The sequence below is a fragment of the Geotrypetes seraphini genome, chromosome 8 (genome assembly GCF_902459505.1).
Source record: "Geotrypetes seraphini chromosome 8, aGeoSer1.1, whole genome shotgun sequence".
Lineage (NCBI taxonomy): Eukaryota > Metazoa > Chordata > Amphibia > Gymnophiona > Dermophiidae > Geotrypetes > Geotrypetes seraphini.
The window spans coordinates 5,206,259-5,227,144 of record NC_047091.1 but is presented as its reverse complement, the minus strand read 5'-3'; the positions used below and the strand labels follow the sequence as shown (position 1 = coordinate 5,227,144).

Genomic DNA, 20,886 nt, shown 5'->3' with positions numbered 1-20,886 from the left:
ACAATTTCATCAATGAATGTGCATGAAATCTACTGGCAAATTAGCTGGGGAAATCCTGAAAACCCGACAGGGATTTTGGCACTTCAGGACTGAGGTTGCCCACTTCTATATTGTCTTAAATAAAGACTTGGAGATTTGGACCTATGGAAGAGATTGTACCAAATGCAGACTGTGTTGTCGCTGTTCCCAGATGCTGCGACAGGTGTAAAGTACTTACGCAGAACAAGGTGGGTGATGACGCAGGCGAACACGAAGGCTGTGAGGAAGGACAGTGAAAGAAGGAAGGTGTAGAAGAAGCGATAGTTCCGTTTCCCCACACAGTTTCCCACCCAGGGGCAGTGATGATCAAACCGCTCTGCAAACGGAACAAGAGAACAGCATTGAGGCTTTCCTTGCACGCCCATCCCTGACTGGAGCAGCTGAATGTGTCAAGGTACCAGGTGATGACAGGCAAGGTCTGCTACAGTGAGAAATTTGGAAAACCGGGTTCCTGTTTCTTCAGTCTCCAGCATTCACATGCTCTACACCAGAGATGGCCAACTATTTTTTTAATTGGGGGAGGAGGGCATTTTCTATTTTGTAACATTTGGAGGATCAAAACACAAGCTGTCATATTTTGTTGCAAAATACAACAGCGCATTGTCCCCTCCCCAGCCCGCCAAGAGCTTTTTCCTGGTCCTCAGAACCTTGACAAGCCTTATGGAACTTACAGCGAGATTACCACATCCCCACCACGACGCAGCTCTTTGCAATCTTGTGCCATGTAGTGCTGGAAATTTGGGTTGGTCAAGAGACGTGAAACTGCAATATCAAGACGACCTTGTAGTTCAAGCTTACAAAGCTGAGTTGTGGTGGGGAAGAAGGAATCCTACTGTAAGCACCACAAGAAGTGCCAAGTTTCCGAGTGCCAGAAAAAAGCTCTTGGCGAGCCAGCTCTTTACCATACAACTGAATCATTGACATTTGCTGCACTAGGCGTCTAAAACTGTTTAACACACATGCACGGTTGATATGCGGACTCCTTATTGTATACATCAGGGAGCTGATATTCAGATGTATGGCCAACACATAAAAGTAAGCAGATAAATCTCATCCCATATTCAGTGGGATGGAACAGTGAAAACGTAATTCTGAACTTAGCAATCCTAGCATACGGCTAAAGTTATTTGTGTAGTCTAGAGCTCAACTAAAACTGAATCTGCCCCCAACAATCCCAACTTCTTTCCCTACACCTGACCAGAAAAGACCCACCCCAGCAGCCTCTCCCCTGGCCAGTGGTGGCCCCCTCCTGGGCCTACTCCATCATTGAAGGGTAATGGGCACAAGAGCCTCCCATTTGTTCCTGCATACAGCCAGTTCCAGTAGAAATAATAATATAACAGTTTATATACCGCAGGACCGTGAAGTTCTATGCGGTTCACAATTATTAAAAATGCTACAAATTGAGTAGAACTAACAAAGTTAAAAGCTAGTGACTAACAGCTCTATAGAACAGTTATTGTGGAATAAGATTGTACAAATCAGCTACCTAAATACTTCAGGAACAGATATGTTTTTAGGTGTTTCCTAAATTCCACATAAGTAGTAGGCCTGTGGGAGGTCTCAGCAGTCATTTTGAGAACGGAACCAGCACGGACAGGACATTTGCTCCTGCCCGTGCTAATTACAATCTCAAAATGGCTGCTATTTCTAGAGAAGTGGCAACAGCTATGAGTTGGGTTTGTTCCTGTCTCCTGAAGAGGCCACTAAACCACCAGGGCTTCTTCAGGTGGGCTCAAGGAAGGCCTAGAGCAGACATGGACAAATTATGGATCCCCGTCAACATGGATTTACTAAGGGGAGATCCTGCCAATCCAACCTGATCAGCTTCTTTGACTGGGTGACGAGGAAGCTGGATGTTGGGGAGTCCCTGGACATCGTATACCTGGACTTCAGTAAAGCATTCGATAGCGTACCACACCGCAGGTTGCTGAGCAAGATGAGTTCTATAGGATTGGGCGACACATTGACGAAATGGGTTGGGAAACTGGCTTGGAGGTAAGCTTCAGAGGGTAGTGGTGAACGGCACCCCCTCCGAAATGATGGAGGTAATCAGTGGAGTGCCGCAGGACTCGGTCCTGGGCCCGATCCTATTCAACATCTTTATAAGAGACTTGGCAGAAGGGCTGCGAGGTAAAATAACATTATTCGCCGATGACGCCAAACTAAGCAATGTAGTGGGCAAAAGCACAACAGACATAAATTCAATGTCCGACTACATGATGCATGACCTATTCCAACTGGAGCGCTGGTCTAGGTCCTGGCAACTCAGCTTCAATGCCAAAAAATGCAAAGTCATGCACCTGGGCAGCCAAAATCCATGCAAGACTTACACCCTTAATGGCGAGATCCTAACAAGAACTGAAGCAGAACGAGACTTAGGGGTGATCGTCAGTGAGAACATGAAGACTGCCAATCAAGTGGAGCAAGCTTCATCCAAGGCAAGGCAAATCATAGGTTGCATACGCAGGAGTTTCATCAGCCATAAGCCTGAAGTCATTATGCCATTGTATAGATCCATGGTGAGGCCCCACCTGGAATACTGTGTGCAATTCTGGAGGCCGCATTACCGTAAGGATGTGCTGAGACTGGAGTCGGTCCAGAGAATGGCCACCCGGATGGTCTCGGGACTCAAGTATCTCCCGTACGAGGAACGGCTGGATAAGTTGCAGCTGTACTCACTCGAGGAACGCAGAGAGAGGGGTGACATGATCGAGACATTCAAGTATCTCACGGGCCACATCGAGGTGGAAGAAGATATCTTCTTTTTCAAGGGTCCTGCAGCAACAAGGGGGCATCCGTGGAAAATCAGGGGTGGGAAACTGCACGGGGACACCAGGAAATTCTTTTTCACTGAAAGGGTGGTTGATCGCTGGAATAGTCTTCCACTTCAGGTTATTGAGGCCAGCAGCGTGCCTGATTTTAAGGCCAAATGGGATAGACACGTGGGAACTATTCACAGAGAAAGGTAGGGGAGGGTCATTGGGGTGGGCAGACTAGATGGGCCATGGCCCTTATCTGCCGTCTATTTCTATGTTTCTATGACAGACAAACAGAATGTCATGGATACAGTTAAGGGGAAGGGTTAATCTGCTGGCTGGGTTGGAGGGCAGAGGAGAAGGGTTAAGGATTGAAGGCTATATCAAAAAAGGTGGGTTTCAGTCTGCTTTTAAACAAGGGAATGGGCTTGGTGGACAAACTCGGGTAATTTATTCCAGGCATAGGGGGCAGCTAGATGAAAGGAACAAAGTCTGGAACTGGCAGTGGAGGAGAAGGGTACAGCTAGGAGCGGCTTATCTGAGGAACGGAGTTCACTGGGAGGTGTGTAAGGAGATAGAAGTCAGGAGAGATATTGAGGGGCAGCAGAATGAACATAAGAATTGCCGCTGCTGGGTCAGACCAGTGGTCCATCATGCCCAGCAGTCTGCTCACACGGTGGCCCTCTGGTCAAAGACCAGCACCCTAACCGAGACTAGCCCTAACAGCGCATGTTCTTGTTCAGCAGGAACTTGTCTAACTTTGTCTTGAATCCCTGGAGGGTGTTTTCCCCTATGACAGACTCTGGAAGAGCGTTCCAGTTTTCTATCACTCTCTGGGTGAAGAAGAACTTCCTTACGTTTGTGCGGAATCTATCCCCTTTCAATTTTAGAGAGTGCCCTCTCGTTCTTCCTACCTTGGAGAGGGTGAACAACCTGTCCTTATCTACTAAGTCTATCCCCTTCAGTACCTTGAATGCTTCGATCATGTCCCCTCTCAATCTCCTCTGTTCGAGGGAGAAGAGGCCCAGTTTGTCTAATCTTTCTCTGTACGGCAGTTCCTCCAGCCCCTTAACCATCTTAGTCGCTCTTCTCTGGATCCTTTCAAGTAGTACCGTGTCCTTTTTCATGTACGGCGACTAGTGCTGGACGCAGTACTCCAGGTGAGGGCGCACCATGGCCCGGTACAGCAGCATGATAACCTTCTCCGATCTGTTTGTGATCCCCTCCTTTATCATTCCTAGCATTCTGTTTGCCCTTTTTGCTGCCCCTGCACATTGCGCGGACAGCTTCATCAACTTGTCGATCAGAACTCCCAAGTCCCTTTCCTGGGAGGTCTCTCCAAGTACCGCCCCAGACATCCTGTATTCGTGCATGAGATTTTTGTTACCGACATGCATCACTTTACACTTATCCACGTTGAACCTCATCTGCCATGTCGATGTCCATTCCTCGAGCCTGATTATGTCATGTTGCAGATCTTCGCAATCCCCCTGCGTCTTCACTACTCTGAATAACTTCGTATCGGCCGCAAATTTAATCACCTCGCTCATCGTACCTATGTCCAGATCGTTTATAAAGATGTTAAAGGACACAGGTCCAAGCACCAAGCCCTTCGGCACCCCACTGGTGACGCTCTTCCAGTCCAAGTATTGTCCATTTACCCTCACTCTCTATTTCCTATGCTCCAGCCAGTTTTTAATCCACGTGAGTATTTCACCCTCGATTCTATGGCTCGCAATTTTCCGAAGTAAGTCAGCAATAGGAGCTTGAACAGTATGTGAAGGCAGATAGGGAGCCAGTGAAGTGATTTAAGGAGAGGGGTGACATGAGTGTAGCGAGGTTGGTAGAAGACGAGTGGTGCAGCAGAGTTGTAAGCTTCCTTCCATCGCTAACCTATCTTCCATAGGTCAGCGATGGAGGGAAGCTTACAACTCGCTGCTCTTGCTTGCTTCAGGCCTTCCTCATTGCCAGATCCTGCCTTCAAGGAAACAGAAAGTAGGCAGGACCCGGCAGCGAGGAAGGCCCGAAGCAAACAAGAGCAAGTTGTAAGCTGACCTGTCTCCTGTAGCGAACCCATGCTCCAGGGCTCTAAAGTATGAGTGCCGACTTCCCTTCTCTTCACCCCCCCCTCCCGGGACGTGACTTCCTGTTTCGGAGGGAAGAGAAGAGAAGCCGGCACGCACATGTTAGAGCCCCGGAGTATGGGTTCAAGTCGCTTGCTGGCGTTAAAAACTTTAAAAAAAAGTCAGGCTCCTGCGATTCAGGCTGTGCCGAGTCAATCCTGTAAATCTCCAAGCCGGTGAGAAGGTTTTTTTTAAATGTTGAGCAGTGGCGGCAGAAGCAGCAGGATTGCGATCGAGATTACAGCTGGGCGGTCATCTAAATTAGCTGGGTGGAGTGCCAGGCTAAAAGGCCCTAGGGAGAAAACTGTAAATGATTATTTTGGATGCAACATAAAGTTGTTTCTGTGGTCCACCAGACCATTTACCATGAAACACCGTGGTACTTTCAACAAGTTGTGGCACTATAAGCCTAATAGATCTTTACGATCTGAAAATCAAAATCTACTAATTCCAACAGCACCGGAAAATTATGTAGACATTCTGTATTTCTGGTGTTAAAATGCGGAATGCTCTGGTGGGCCAATTGCGACTGTGTGTAAACCGGTTTCAGTTTAAGAAACAGTTAAAAACTCAGCTGTTGGTTACGGCATTTTTGAGATTTATTAGTTGGCTTTTGAAGAAAAGAAATTGTTTAATTATGCAGATTTTACGACATGGTTTGTTTTATCTTATGTATGTGTTAATTGATGTAAATCGTTTAGTTTTTTTCGTAAAACGGTATAAAAAAAGTTTTAAATAAATTTTTTTAAAAACTGCTAGCAAAGAATATTTAGGTCCATGTAGTGTGGGATTTTCAAAGTAATTCATTATAAGATCCCTTGGAATTTGACACAGGGGTGTTGAAAGTGTATCAGCCGCTTAGATCTTTAAGGTCAGAGGGGAGAGCTGCTAAGGTTACATTATGCAAAAATGAGGGCCTTGATAATTTTGGTGGCGGGGTATTGCTGTGGATCAATCTGACAGGACCACTCAGGTTACTTTCAGACGTCCAGAAATGTAAGAAGGTATTGAAAACAACTTTAATTGTAGGGCCGTTTTCTGGAAAGATTTACCATATGTACTAGAATATAAGTCGATCCGAATATAAGTCGAGACCCCCTTTTCTCCTCCAAAAAAGGAGGAAAAATGGTTGACTCAAATATAAGTCGGGCAGCTTAATATTCAAGTGCCCTGTCAGGCTCTGCACCCAGCCCCCTCCCTGCTAGGCAATGCACATAACCCCCTTCCCTCCCTCCCAGGCTCTCCACCCTGTCCCCTCTCCCTGCCCTGTCCATCGTTCCTTCTCTGCTGCTGGAATCCCTGGTGGTCCAGAGGTGTAGCGGGCCCTGCTAAGCCTGTCAGTCGCTGCGGCGAGTTCTGGCTTCAGCCGCTAAGTGATACCGAACAGGAGCACGCTTTGGCGCTAAGCGGCTTCCTGAATGGCTCCCTGTTTATATTCGAGTATATTACAGTATTTATTATTTGAAAGTTTTCAGATGAACATATGTTGTATTGTTATTTTGATGATTATGTATACTGCGAACCACTTAGGCTTAAGTGGGCTAGACATTTTTAAAAATAAAGGTAGGAGAAGTTCCTATACAGTTCTCGCTCAGAGAGTCTTTTCCAGAAACAGGGATCAGATTCTTACCAGCATCTTTACCCTTCCTCTACAGAACATTGTAAAAAGGGCCTATTTGAGGTTTACAGTAGAACTTCACCACTTACCTACACAGTTGTCACAGACACTGCAGTGCAAGGCGCGGGGCGGGCGGAACATTTTGCACGTAAAGCAGTATTTCAGCTTCACCATCTGCCCGTTTATCAGAACTTCCTTAGTGCGTGGAGGTGGTCGGTACATGGAGGAGCCAGTGTCATCTGCAAATGGCAAAACAAAAGTGGTCACCAAAGCTTTCCTGGGTGACTCCTGGTGAAGTTTCTGTCGCTTGATGGATTACGCTCCCCAATCCCACAAGACACAAACATGACAGAAGTGAAGGGAGACCACGACTCACTGATCTGCTTCTCCAAGTCTGCAGCCTCACAGGGCGTGGCGCGGGGAAGGATTCCAGGATCACTGAAACTGGTTCGTAGCAGCGAGCATATAACAAAGAAGAAAAGGATTCCTCCAATGATGGGGATGGCAAAGGTCAGATGCTGTGTCAGAAAGGGACAACTGGGAACATAAAGACAGAATTAAGTCGCCAGTTTCAACAGGCACACAAGCTTCAAGAATCTGCAGAAAGTCCTTCCTCCCAATCCCACATTATCAGAAATAATTCCTAATAATCTTTATTCCAAAATCTATTTCGAGGCTCTTTTACTGAAAACCATCACAGCCTTAATGCATACTGCAGAAACATGTTGAAATGCTTTGCGGTATTTTGTCGTGGGTGGAGAGCGAGTGTTCCTGCGTTATCCCGCTAGTACAAATTTGAAGACCACAAACAGTTCAAAATACAGCTATTCGTCTTTTAACTAATGTATCACATTATGATCATCTTACTGCCTTATATCTTCAGTATCACTGGCTTCTGATTCAGTTTCATAGTAAATTAAAAATTCTTATCCTGATTTTTAAATCAATACATTGCAATGGTCGTTCATAACTTTTATTATTTATTCGTCTTTATTGTCCAACAAGGGCATTACGCTCTGTGAATGACCATCGTCTTTATATTCCTTCTCCATGTTCAATGCATTATGAACGTACCAAGCAGAGAGTGGGGTTTTCGTCTCTCACCGTCTCTTTGGAATTCTCTTCCATCCTCAGTGTATCTTGAACTGACATATTTAAGATTTTAGAACTTATTAAAAACACATCTTTTCAAATAGGCTTTTTCTATTCAGTTGGACGGTTCCGATATGGTTAGGATTTAGTAACACTGTAGCCTGCAATTCTCTTTTTAATAGTTTTTAATTTTATTTCCCCCAAAAATGTATTTTCCTTTCTGGAACATAAATTATTTTTACTGTATGTTTTATAAATTTTGTGAACTGCTTTGTTATTGCATAAGGAAGGACGATATATTAAACCATAAACCGTACATGCTACTGAAAAACGGAGGAGCACAGCACCTGCTAAACAGGAAGCGATAAGTGGTCCTACGTTAATTTTTTACAGGTACCGTGCGCTAATGGAAACATTAGTGCAGGACTTGCATTAGGATATTTTTACAAAAACCCCAAGTGCTGAATTAAATCTGGGCTCGGCATGTGTTAAAAAATATATATATTAAAGCCCAGATGTACTGCACTTCCGTAAAAGAGCCCCTTCATTTCTTAGATACCACCTGCAAACCTAAAAGCTATCAAAGCAGTGCACATCAACAGAACACAAGAGTATAGGAAACCCGATCTACATTGCCTCTTCTCAGTATAAGCGAGGATCACCGCTGCTCTCCCTTCCTGTTTCCGAGAAAGGACAGACCAGAAAATCAAACCAGCATCAGATTAACTACCATAACATTACAAGAAAAACACGCCAAGTTAAATCCCCTGGTACAGCAAAGACAGAAAACATATGATAAATTAGCCTGATTGAACAGAAAATCTGAAAATGGTCTTGTTTGTTATTAGAACAGATTAGACAAAGAACTGCCTTAGGTACAGCAGATCCTACCTGGAGTCCAAGGATAGACCAGGTGACATTCTCAAGTATCTTTCAGCCCTATCATACTCTGATTCTAGGATTATACTGGATAGCTGATCACAGGGCACTCCCGACACCAAATTATATTTTTTTTATGTTTAAATCTTTTTCATTAAACAGATACAACCATAATAAAGACAAAAATGCAATAAAGATTTTACAATAGAAACTATGTACCCTGGAGGACTGAACTCTTTATATCCTCCACAGCAACTGCCAGACACCATAATCCCCCCTTCCCTGGTTCCCCAAGTCAGAATCCCCGAACCTCCCCCCCCCCCTTCAAACAGAAACAATGCACAGACTGAGGGTCAGAAATCAGACAGGTAAGGCAGAATGCAAATGAAGTCGATTCAATATAGGGCTACGACTCTCAAGAGATAAAATGTTCAAATAAGGAGTCCAAGTGTTAACAAAGTCGAGAAATTATATTATTTAATTCTGCAATCAAATCTTCTTGGATAAATACCAACATTCATAATGAATTCTTCATCTTACCAAACTCCCAGCATTTGAGATGAAACATTCCAACACACCAAAGGATTTTTAAGGAAATCTCTAGGAAAAGGAGTTTAAGCACCAGAGAAACCCAAGGCGAGGACTAAGGCCCCGATGCTTGAAAATCGCCATTAAAATTCTGGTGCTGGTCAATTATTCCATTTGAAAATAGCAATCAATGTTCAAGCAAGGTCTGCCGTAATCCCATCTGATCAATCGTAGGAGAAAGCGACGTAACACATGTGTAGACTAGCTACATCGCAGGGACGCAGAAGTGTCAATCATAGGCGTGCCATTTTGATGCCCGTCATAAGAGGGGAGGAGCAGAGAACTATCAACAAACCCTGCAAATGTGAAAATGCTAAATATATATGCTTTTTTCTATACTGCTTCAGCAGGACATATGCAATCGGCAGCCCCAGACCAGCTGGTATACGCTTTTAATGGCCATCCATGAGATGCGCCTTTTATTTATTCAATTTTTCATACCGTTCTTCCAGGAGAGCTTAGAAGGGTTTACACAAATTTGTTCTGGTACTGAAGCATTTTTCCCTGTCTGTCCCGGTGGGCTCAATCTATCTACTGGGGCAATGTGTGGGATTAAGTTATTTGCCCAGGGTCACACCTAGAGAATGACACGGTGACAGAATTCATCATGAGAGACCACCCTGTGTCATTCTTTAGTGTCTATCTCAACCTCAGTCCTTCTACACCAGCATTCTTCAATGGAAGGTTTGAGGGTCAGTGGCTGGGCCCATTCGTACTCTGATTCTTATGTAAGCCAAGTATAGGATAATGAACCCATTGTGACATCACTGATGGCTCTTATTGGTCGAATGAATCATTATGACATCTCAGTATCGGCTCTGGATACCAGAGACTGTCATTCTTTAGTGTCTATCGCAACCTCAGTCCTTCTACACCAGCATTCTTCAATGGAAGGCTTGAGGGTCAGTGGCTGGGCCCATTCAGACTCTGATTCTTATGTAAGCCAAGTATAGGATAATGAACCCATTGTGACATCACTGATGGCTCTTATTGGTCGAATGAATCATTATGACATCTCAGTATCGGCTCTGGATACCAGAGACTGTCATTCTTTAGTGTCTATCGCAACCTCAGTCCTTCTACACCAGTATTCTTTAATGCAAGGCTTGAGGGTCAGTGGCTGGGCCCATTCGTACTCTGATTCTTATGTAAGCCAAGTATAGGATAATGAACCCATTGTGACATCACTGATGGCTCTTATTGGTCGAATGAATCATTATGACATCTCAGTATCGGCTCTGGATACCAGAGACTGTCATTCTTTAGTGTCTATCGCGACCTGAGTCCTTCTACACCAGCATTCTTCAATACAAGGCTTGAGGGTCAGTGGCTGGGCCCATTCACAATCTGATTCTTCCCTCTCCCCTTAAAGAATGACATGGGGATGGTTTCCCAAGGGGATGGGACGGTGATTAATTCTGTTACAGGGTGCTGAGGCTGTAGCTTGAAACACTGCGCCACATTCTCTCCCTTAAGACACGCGCTTGAGATGTGCCTATTATGGCCCCAAATCGCACAAAAATTATTTTTATATACTTCCACATGCAATGAGTGGGCCCAGATCTGCCGGTATACGCTTCTAACACTGGTGTTTCAATGCTACCGGCACCTCCTGACCTGTTGCTAAATTTGGATCGTTAAAGGCCGGCACTTCATTCTGTGCATTGGTTGGAGTGCTTATTTTAATACTGATGAGCTCGTTGCAATCCATTTACATTACGATTATCAGAAAAGACTGGGATTAGCCATTTTGGGCATGTAGCTAAACCAGCTAGATCTCGTTTAGCATTGATTGCTAAAGGCACTGTAGGCTCAGCGCACTGGGGCCTAAATCAGAGAGAATTGGGGCAAAGAATGGGTGTTGCCCAAACCAACAGATCATCACAACCACATTTACACAGAACGGGCATATCACAACCATATCACAACAAACATGGAACGCTGAAATTTCATCCAGGTTCAACAATAGCATGATTTGGTGGTTAAACCATCAAGAGAGTTGAGCCTACAAACTGTGAGAGAGAGAGAGGGCTTTTTCATGTTGTGGATCGGAAGAGTAGAATAAGCTCCCATCCTATATCAAACAACAAAAAACTGCTCAAACTCCATCTGTTTTGTTGTATGAAATACACAGTATGAGTTGGTGGGTGCTGAAGAGCTGATTTGCCTTAGGATCATTGGGAAAAGAATAGTGTTTTCATGTCTGTATTTTATGCTAAATGGTTATATAGAATTTTAATGTTTGTATAATGACTGATTTGTTGTTTGTGAAGATTTATGGTGTGTGTTGATGTGCTCTGCTTAGTAAAAACCATAAACTCAATGTAAGAGGTAAAGACAAAGCAGTAATTCCCCAAACTGTCCTGGGGACACTCCATGCACTGCCTCCACTGAACGCAATCTCTCGTGAATATTCGCTGTAGATACCTGAAACCCCAGGACAGGGTTGGGAATCTCTGCTGTACACTTTCTTTCTTTATCTTTGACAGTGATGTATAGGAAAGCAAGAATTGGTCTTAAATGTTCTTTCTCCTATACGAGATGAAATATGTTGAAAAACACGGAAGAGTTTTTCCTGGTTAAGCAATGAAAATCTGGGGATCACCTAAGGCCTTAAGTCACGTGTGACTATTTCAACTTAGGAAAGATTTTACATATTTCCTAAGTTGAAATAGTCACAAGTGACTTAAGGCCTTAGCTGATCCCCAGATTTTCATTGCTTAACCAGGAAAAACTCTTCCGTGTTTTTCAACATATTTCAATCAGATGTATGGGACCTCTTCAGGTGTTCTTCTGACCTGAATTTTCAGAATTAGTTTTGTTAATTTTGTTTAAACGTTTATGTACTAACAATTTAATCAATGGTTTACCAAACACACACGGAGAGTGATCATGTATGCTGCCTGGAACGGTTGTGAATAAGCCAAATGATAAATATACATACTAATACTTGCCCCGTAAAAAAAAACACTCAAACTCTACAATAAAACATTTGACAAAACACACAAATTTATTGTCCATAACAAACAAAAGTAGAAGGTTTCAGCATAGCTGGACTTCTTTATTTTGATCAGCATCACAATACATAAGAAATCTCTTAGCTTTGCTATTCGTTTCAAGATGCCCTTTCTTAGATACATTAGACTTGTATTCAGTAAGGGGGGTGGGAGTGTAGATCAGGACACCACCACCATTACACAACCTCTCCTCTCAATGCCTTACAGTTCGGATGAAAAGATTTCAACCTTAGATTTAAATTACTCACCTTTTTCAAATACTGGGTGCGCTCAAGGTGAGTTACAGTTTAGGAAAGGGGAATCGGAACAACACAATTCATTCACCTCGCCGCTCCCATAATAGCTTTCATCAGTAAAACCCCAAGACCCTCAGTTATTCATCAGTACACGCCCCATAAATTCAGCCAAAACCCTCCACCGATTCTTTCTTCTCTTCCATAATCACCCCAGGACTCTAAACTCCATCTTTCCTCCTTTCTTTATAAATTTCTTTATTCTCAGAACATCAGCTCTCATGCCACCTTCTCCTATGAACCCTGCCAGGAGACCTCCCTATCGTCCCCAGCTGTATCTGTGATCTCTACAGGATCTCCAGTACAACCCTTACCCCCCAGATGTGTCTGTGACCTCCCTAGAGCTCTAGCCACCCCCCCAGCTCCTAGTTATGTCTGTGACCAGTTGTACCTGCAATCTCCAGTCCATATCCTCCATCCCTAGCTGTCTGTGACCTCCTCAAGATCTCCAACCCACCCCCCTAGTCCCCAGCTGTGTCTTTTGACCTCCCCACAATCTGCAATCCATATCCCCCATTCCCCAGCTGTGTCCATGACCCCCACAATCTCCAGCCCATATCCCCCTCAACTGTGTCTGTGGCCTCCCCACGATCTCCACCCCATGTAACCCACGTGTATATACCTATTTGTTCTCCTGACTATCAAGTTTTGTCATTACAAGAGATTCTTCAATAAATTGCTTGGTTTTCAGGCAGGTAAAATTAATTTATGGTTAAGTACCATTATCTCTCAGGCTCACTCATACATGTCTTTTAGGAAATTACTAAAATATGATTTATTTGATAAATTTGTAAACTGATGTTTTAGTATTCTGATTGATATTTGTATATTGCTTTTATAGTTGTATATTTTAGTGGATCTCAATGTACTTTTAGTAAATTGTATTTTATTCATTGATTGTATAATTTTTAATGTACGTAAACTGCCTAGAACTATATGGTAGGGCAGTATATAAAAATAAAATAATTATTATATTAATATTATTAGTCTTTAAGCCCGTTACATTAACGGGCGCTAGAGCAGATGTCTTTCTGGATTTTTTTTCTTTGTCTCTCTCTCCTTGGACACTGTCTGTCTGTCATTCATTCTGTCTGTCTCTCTCCCTGGTCCCCCTGCCTACCTGTATTTCTCTGTTGCACCATGCCTGCCTGTCTCTCCGTGGCCCCCTTCTGTCTCCCCCCCCCCCTCCCAGAGCAAAGCATGATTGTTTTCTGCCCCCCAGCTCACCCCTATCCCTCTCCCCCTGTTGTGTCATGCCTGCGTGCTCTGTGGCCCCCTTCTGTTCCCCCTGATGATTGCTGTCTGCCCCTACCCCCCAAAACAGCCCCATTTCCCTCTCCCCCTGGTCCCCTGTTGTGCAATGCCTGCCTGCCCCGTGCCTGTTGTGTCATGCCTGCGTGCTCCGTGGCCCCCTTCTGTTCCTCCCTGATGATTGCTGTCTCCCCCCTCCCCTCCAAGCAGCCCCCTTTCCCTCTCCCCCTGGTCCCCTGTTGTGCAATGCCTGCCTGCCCCATTGCCCCCTTCCGTTTCCACCCCTTCTCCCATTCTTACCCTCCCTCCATTCCTTGAACTGGAGCTGGGGCTGCATCGTTCACCTCTCAGCCCAGATCTCCTCCTTCATGGCGGTGGGTGGGGCTGCAGGAAGACCGAGTGTGGCGGCAGCGGCAACCCCGACTCCTTCAGCACCATGTCGGGAAGGTGGAGAGCGGCCTGCGAAGTTTGCTACAGCGGCTGGCGAACCTCAGCAGACCGCTTTGAAGAGCAGTGGCAGCGGGAGGGAGGAGTCCCTGGAACACACGCCTCCAGCTAGCACAGGCGCCGTGAGGAGCGACACAGAAGCACACCTCACGCTACCAGGACTCACGATCATTCAACAGCGCATGCGCGCGCTAGGGTTTTATTATTATAGATAACTTCCCACATTTTCCAGCCCACATCCTCCAACCGTGCCTGTGACCATCTACAATCTCTAACCCATTTACCCCTCCCCCCATCTGTGTCTGTGACCTCCCCAAGATCTCCACCCCATATACCCCACCTGTGTCTGTGACCCCCCACAATCTCCAGCCCGTGTCCCCCATGTGTCTGTGACCCCCATCTGTGTCTGTGACCCCCACAATCTCCCGCCCGTGTCCGTGACCCCCCCAATCTCCCACCCGTGTCCCCATCTGTGTCTGTGACCCCCCAATCTCCCGCCCGTGCCCCCATCTGTGTCTGTGACCCCCACAATCTCCAGCCCGTGTCCCCCATCTGTGTCTGTGACCCCCACAATCTCCCGCCCGTGTCCCCCATCTGTGTCTGTGACCCCCACAATCTCCCGCCTGTGTCCCCATCTGTGTCTGTGACCCCCCTAATCTCCCGCCCGTGCCCCCATCTGTGTCTGTGACCCCCCCAATCTCCCGCCCGTGCCCCCATCTGTGTCTGTGACCCCCACAATCTCCAGCCCGTGTCCCCCATCTGTGTCTGTGACCCCCCACAATCTCCCGCCCGTGTCCCCCATCTGTGTCTGTGACCCCCACATTCTTCCGCCCGTGTCCCCCATTTGTGTCTGTGACCACCACAATCTCCAGCCTATATCCGCCATCTATGTCTATGACCCCCACATTCTCCCGCCCGTGTCCCCCATCTGTGTCTGTGACCCCTATTCTCCCGCCTGTGTCCCCCATCTGTGTCTGTGACCCCCACATTCTTCCGCCCGTGTCCCCCATTTGTGTCTGTGACCACCACAATCTCCAGCCTATATCCGCCATCTATGTCTATGACCCCCACATTCTCCCGCCCGTGTCCCCCATCTGTGTCTGTGACCCCTATTCTCCCGCCTGTGTCCCCCATCTATGTCTGTAACCCCCACAATCTCCCGCCCGTGTCCCCCATCTGTGTCTGTGACCCCCACATTCTCCCGCCCGTGTCCCCCATCTGTGTCTGTGACCACCACAATCTCCAGCCTATATCCGCCATCTGTGTCTGTGACCACCACAATCTCCAGCCTATATCCGCCATCTATGTCTGTGACCCCCATTCTCCCGCCCGTGTCCCCCATCTATGTCTGTGACCCCCATAATCTCCCGCTCGTGTCCCCCATCTGTGTCTGTGACCCCCACAATCTCCCGCCTGTGTCCCCCATCTGTGTCTGTGACCCCCACATTCTCCCGCCCGTGTCCCCCATCTGTGTCTGTGACCCCCACATTCTCCCGCCCGTGTCCCCCATCTATGTCTGTGACCCCCCATAATCTCCCGCTCGTGTCCCCCATCTGTGTCTGTGATCCCCCCAATCTCCCGCCCGTGTCCCCCACCTGTGTCTGTGACCCCCCCAATCTCCCACCCGTGTCCCCCACCTGTGTCTGTGACCCCCCCAATCTCCCGCCCGTGTCCCCCACCTGTGTCTGTGACCACCACAATCTCCAGCCTATATCCGCCATCTATGTCTGTGACCCCCACATTCTCCCACCCGTGTCCCCCATCTATGTGTGTGACCCCCACAATCTCCCGCCCATGTCCCCCATCTGTGTCTGTGACCCCCACAATCTCCCGCCCGTGTCCCCCATCTGTGTCTGTGACCCCCACAATCTCCCGCCCGTGTCCCCCATCTGTGTCTGTGACCCCCACAATCTCCCGCCCGTGTCCCCCATCTGTGTCTGTGACCCCCACATTCTCCCGCCCGTGTCCCCATCTGTGTCTGTGACCCCCCCAATCTCCCGCCCGTGTCCCTCACCTGTGTCTGTGACCCCCCCCAATCTCCCGCCCGTGTCCCCCACCTGTCTGTGACCCCCCCAATCTCCCGCCCGTGTCCCCATCTGTGTCTGTGACCCCCCCAATCTCTCACCCGTGTCCCCCATCTGTGTCTGTGACCCCCACATTCTCCAGCCCGTGTCCCCCATCTGTGTCTGTGACCCCCCCAATCTCCCGCCCGTGTCCCTCACCTGTGTCTGTGACCCCCCCCAATCTCCCGCCCGTGTCCCTCACCTGTGTCTGTGACCCCCCCAATCTCTCACCCGTGTCCCCCATCTGTGTCTGTGACCCCCACATTCTCCAGCCCGTGTCCCCCATCTGTGTCTGTGACCCCCACAATCTCCCGCCCGTGTCCCCCATCTGTGTCTGTGACCCCCACATTCTCCCGCCCGTGTCCCCATCTGTGTCTGTGACCCCCCCAATCTCCCGCCCGTGTCCCTCACCTGTGTCTGTGACCCCCCCCAATCTCCCGCCCGTGTCCCCCACCTGTCTGTGACCCCCCCAATCTCCCGCCCGTGTCCCCATCTGTGTCTGTGACCCCCCCAATCTCTCACCCGTGTCCCCCATCTGTGTCTGTGACCCCCACATTCTCCAGCCCGTGTCCCCCATCTGTGTCTGTGACCCCCCCAATCTCCCGCCCGTGTCCCTCACCTGTGTCTGTGACCCCCCCCAATCTCCCGCCCGTGTCCCTCACCTGTGTCTGTGACCCCCCCAATCTCTCACCCGTGTCCCCCATCTGTGTCTGTGACCCCCACATTCTCCAGCCCGTGTCCCCCATCTGTGTCTGTGACCCCCACATTCTCCCGCCCGTGTCCCCCATCTGTGTCTGTGACCCCCACAATCTCCCGCCCGTGTCCCCCCTCCCCTCCCCTGCCGGGACTCACTCGAAGACGAAGAAGAGGCAGGTGGTGCAGAGGATGAGGCCGATCGTGAGCAGGAAGACGCCGCTCTGTCTCGCCAGCATCAGCCGCCCGTCGCAGAGGAAGCGGTTCCGGCCTGGGAAAACCTCCCACTTCCTGCGGGAGCGGAGCCGGGCGGGCGCCTGGGCCGGGGCTCCGGGGGTGATCTGCTGGTACTCGCAGGCCTTCATGGCTGGCCGCCGCGGCCCGGGGCTCTCGGCGCCGCCCTGTGCTCGCGCCCCCCTCCGCCTCCGCGGCGGCGGCAAGTTTCATCGCCTCCGACTCGGGCCGAGAGCGGCGCCCGCCCGGCCAAAGGGCTGCCGCCCTCCCGCTGCAGCGCCGCGGCAGGACGCCGGCGGAACTGCAGCGACGCAACCGTTCGCTTCGCAACTGCTCCGGGTCCGGAGAAAGAGACGGTTTTCCCCGTCCCCGCGGGAACTCGTTTTCCCGTCCCGTCCCCATCTGCACAAGCCTCAAACACTTGAAAATCCTAAGTCTTCGAGGCTTGTGCGGTTAAGACAGAGCTTACAGGAACGGGGCAGGGACAGCGACAAAACCCACCCGGACGGGGAAATTGAGTCCCTGCGGGGACGGGGAAAAATGTGTCCCCCCTGTCATTCTCTGATCCGAACCCGTTTGTTCACAGGGAAAGGACGGGGAAATTTAGTTCCTGCGGGAACGGGAAATAATTTGTCCCCCTGTCACTCTGATCCAAACCCGTTTGTTCACAGGGATGGACAGAGGAAAATTTGTCCCCTGTGTCATTCTCTAATCCGGATCTGTTTGTTCTCAGGGATGGGAGTTCCTGCAGGGACGGGAAAAAATTTGTCCCCCTGTCACTCTGATCCGAACCCGTTTGTTCACAGGGAAAGGACGGGGAAATTTAGTTCCTGCGGGAACGGGAAATAATTTGTCCCCCTGTCACTCTGATCCAAACCCGTTTGTTCACAGGGATGGACAGGGGAAAATTTGTCCCCCGTGTCATTCTCTAATCCAGACCTGTTTGTTCACAGGAATGGGACGGGGAAATTGAGTTTGTGCAAGGAAGGGAAAAATTTGTTCCCATGTCATTCTCTAATCCGACAGTTATTGCTTTGGGCTTATTTGGACCTTTTGGGGAGGAAGCTGCAGGGATTGCACACGGGGCAGCTGTCCTATCTAAAGCTGCTTAAAAGAAAGGAGGCATAGCATGTGGGGAGGCTTTTGGATCTACTAGTACTTATCATTAACATCGTGTTGTATATTAAATACTCAAGCGATAGTCCCTGCTCACTAGAGCTTACAGTCTAATCAAATAGAACAAGTAGGGGGCCAGAGACAGTGGCATAGTGAGAGATGTTGGTGCCTGGCATCGCTTCACCATGCTCCCCCTGTACCTCTTTAAATGTTTGCTGGCAAAAGCAGCATCTTCCACCCACTGCTCGTGCCAGCCTCGGCTCCCGACCTCCCATCCACGTCCCACGACCAGAAAATGACATCAGAAGGGAGCTGAGGCTGGCACGAGCAGAAGGTGGAACATGCTGCTTGCATCAGCAAACATTTTGTGAGATATGTAGGAGGGGGAGGGGTGAAGCGAGGCACCAGCGCTGGCGTCCTCTCCTATTGTCATTCCCACTATCTGCCACATCCTCTCTAGTGCGACTGAACCCGACGCCTTCAAACATGGCGTAGTTACAGCACTCCTCAAAAAATCATCCCTGGACCCTACCTGCCCCTCCAATTATCACCCCATCTCCTTCCTCCCCTTCTTATCCAAGTTATTTGAACGTGCTGTTCACCGCCATTGTCTTGACTTTAGTCTAGAGCAGGGGTGTCAAAGTCCCTCCTCAAGGGCCGCAATCCAGTCAGCTTTTCAGGATTTCCCCAATGAATATGCATGAGATCTATTAGCATACAATGAAAGCAGTGCACGCAAATAGATCTCATGCATATTTATTTAGGGAAATCCTGAAAACCCAACTGGATTGCGGCCCTCGAGGAGGGACTTTGACACGCCTGGTCTAGAGATATTCTCGACCACGCCAATCGGGCTTTCACACTCTCCATTCTAAGGAAGGTGTCCTTGCTATAGTCTCAAATGACCTGCTCCTGGCCAAATCCAAAGGCTTCTACTTTGCCCTCATCCTCCTCGATCTATTGACAGCATTTGACACTGTAGATCGCCTACTCATCGATACACTGCCCTCACTTGGATTCCAGGCAGTGGCGTAGCGAGGGTGAGAGGTGCCTAGGGTGGTGGCACCTTCCCTGCTCCTTCCCTGTCCCCGTACCTCTTTAACGTTCCCGGTGCGAGGAGCATCCACAAACTGCTGTTCACGCCAGCGTTGGCTCTTTTCCTGTCATCACTTTCTAGGCGTGGGCCCAGGAAGTGATGTAGGAGGAAGAGCCGACGCTGTGCGAGCAGCAGGTTGGAAGTGTTGCTCACGCTGCAAGCATTATAGAGGGAAGGGGCAAGTGCCGTGCGGTAGTAGGAGAAGGAGCGGGGGGAGGGGGGTGTCAGAGAGAAGGATGGGTCCTGGCACCCCCATAAAGACGGCAGCTGGGGTGGACCTCCCCTTACTATACCACTGATTCCAGGGCTCTGTTATCTCATGGTTTTCGTTCTCTCTTTCAGCATATGCTCTGGAAGATCCTCCTCCACTGCCATTCCGCTATTGGTTGGCTTACCTCAGGGCTCTGTCCTGGGACCGCTTCTTCTTCCCATCTAGGCTTCATCCCTTGGTGCTCTAATCTCCTCCCACGGGCTTCCAGTGCCATCTCTATGCCGATAACCCGTAAATGTACCTCTCGACGCCTACAATTTCTAAAGGAATCCAGGCCTAAGTTTCAGCCTGCCTCTCTGACATTGCTACCTGGATGTCTCGCTGCCTTCTCAAATGAAACCTGGCCAAAACTGAACTCCTTATCTTTCCTCCGAAACCTGCCTCTCCCCTTCCACCCTTCTCTATTTCGGTGGAAAGCGATCTTATCTTCTCTGTCTTGTTGGTTCATCTTTGACTCGTCTCTTTCCTTCTCTTCGTATATCCAACAGCGTGCCAAAACTTGTCGCTTCTTTGGACACATCACTACAATCCGGACTTTCCTTCTGAGCACGCTGCAACTTGCTTCTCACGGGTCTTCCGCTGAGCCATCGGTCTCCCCTTCAGTCTGTTCAGAATTCTGCTGCGTGCCTCGTTTTCCGCCAGTGTTGTTATGCTCATGTTACCCCTCTCCTCAAGTCACTTCATTTGCCCTCTGTCACATGCAGTGCAAACTCTTCTTACTAACCTACTTTGCAGCTCTTTATGACTATGCATGAGATCTATTTGTATGCACTGCTTTCAATGCATAGTCATTGGGGAAATCCTGAAAACCCAATTGGATTCCGGCCCTCGAGGACCGGAGTTGCCCACCCCTGGACTATATGCACTTTGCAGCTCTTTAATCCAGGGTTGTCCAATATCGGTCCTTGAGGGCCGCAATCCAGTCGGGTTTTTAGGATTTCCCCAATGAATATGCATGAGATCTATTAGCATATATAGAGATCTCATGCATATTTATTGGGGAAATCTTGAAAACCCGACTGGATTGCGGCCCTCGAGGACCGACATTGGACACCCCTGCTTTAATCTCTCTCTTCTCTTAACTCCATTCATTAGTCTCTCTTGCCTTTACCCTTCTCCTCTACTGCCAACTCTCGGCTTTGTCCCTTCTGTCTTGCTGCACTGAATGCCCGAAACAACTTGCCCGACATGGTACATCGGGCTCAGTCTCTGGCGGGATTCAAATCCAGGCTGAAAGCCCACTTTTTCGAAGCTGCGTTTTAAGTCCTAACCCTACCAACTGGTAATGCACCATATTCATAAGAACA

The 20,886-nt window shown here is 48.5% G+C and overlaps 1 protein-coding gene across 3 annotated transcripts in view; it reads right to left on the bottom strand.

Moving 5' to 3' along the window:
- Positions 1–17,358, bottom strand: part of ZDHHC18 (zinc finger DHHC-type palmitoyltransferase 18) — a 36,984-nt gene extending 19,626 nt beyond the window's left edge. The window contains exons 1-4 of one of the 3 annotated variants that reach the window (XM_033954906.1): positions 17,022–17,358; positions 6,916–7,076; positions 6,629–6,778; positions 218–355 (exon numbers count right to left, since the gene is read on the bottom strand). In XM_033954906.1, coding sequence (XP_033810797.1) covers positions 218–355; positions 6,629–6,778; positions 6,916–7,076; positions 17,022–17,227 — 655 coding nt within the window. In that variant the 5' untranslated portion in view covers positions 17,228–17,358. The remainder of the gene's footprint in view (positions 1–217; positions 356–6,628; positions 6,779–6,915; positions 7,077–17,021) is intronic. The other 2 variants (XM_033954908.1, XM_033954907.1) reach the window with 2 other exon arrangements.
- Positions 17,359–20,886: the final 3,528 nt, after the last annotated feature.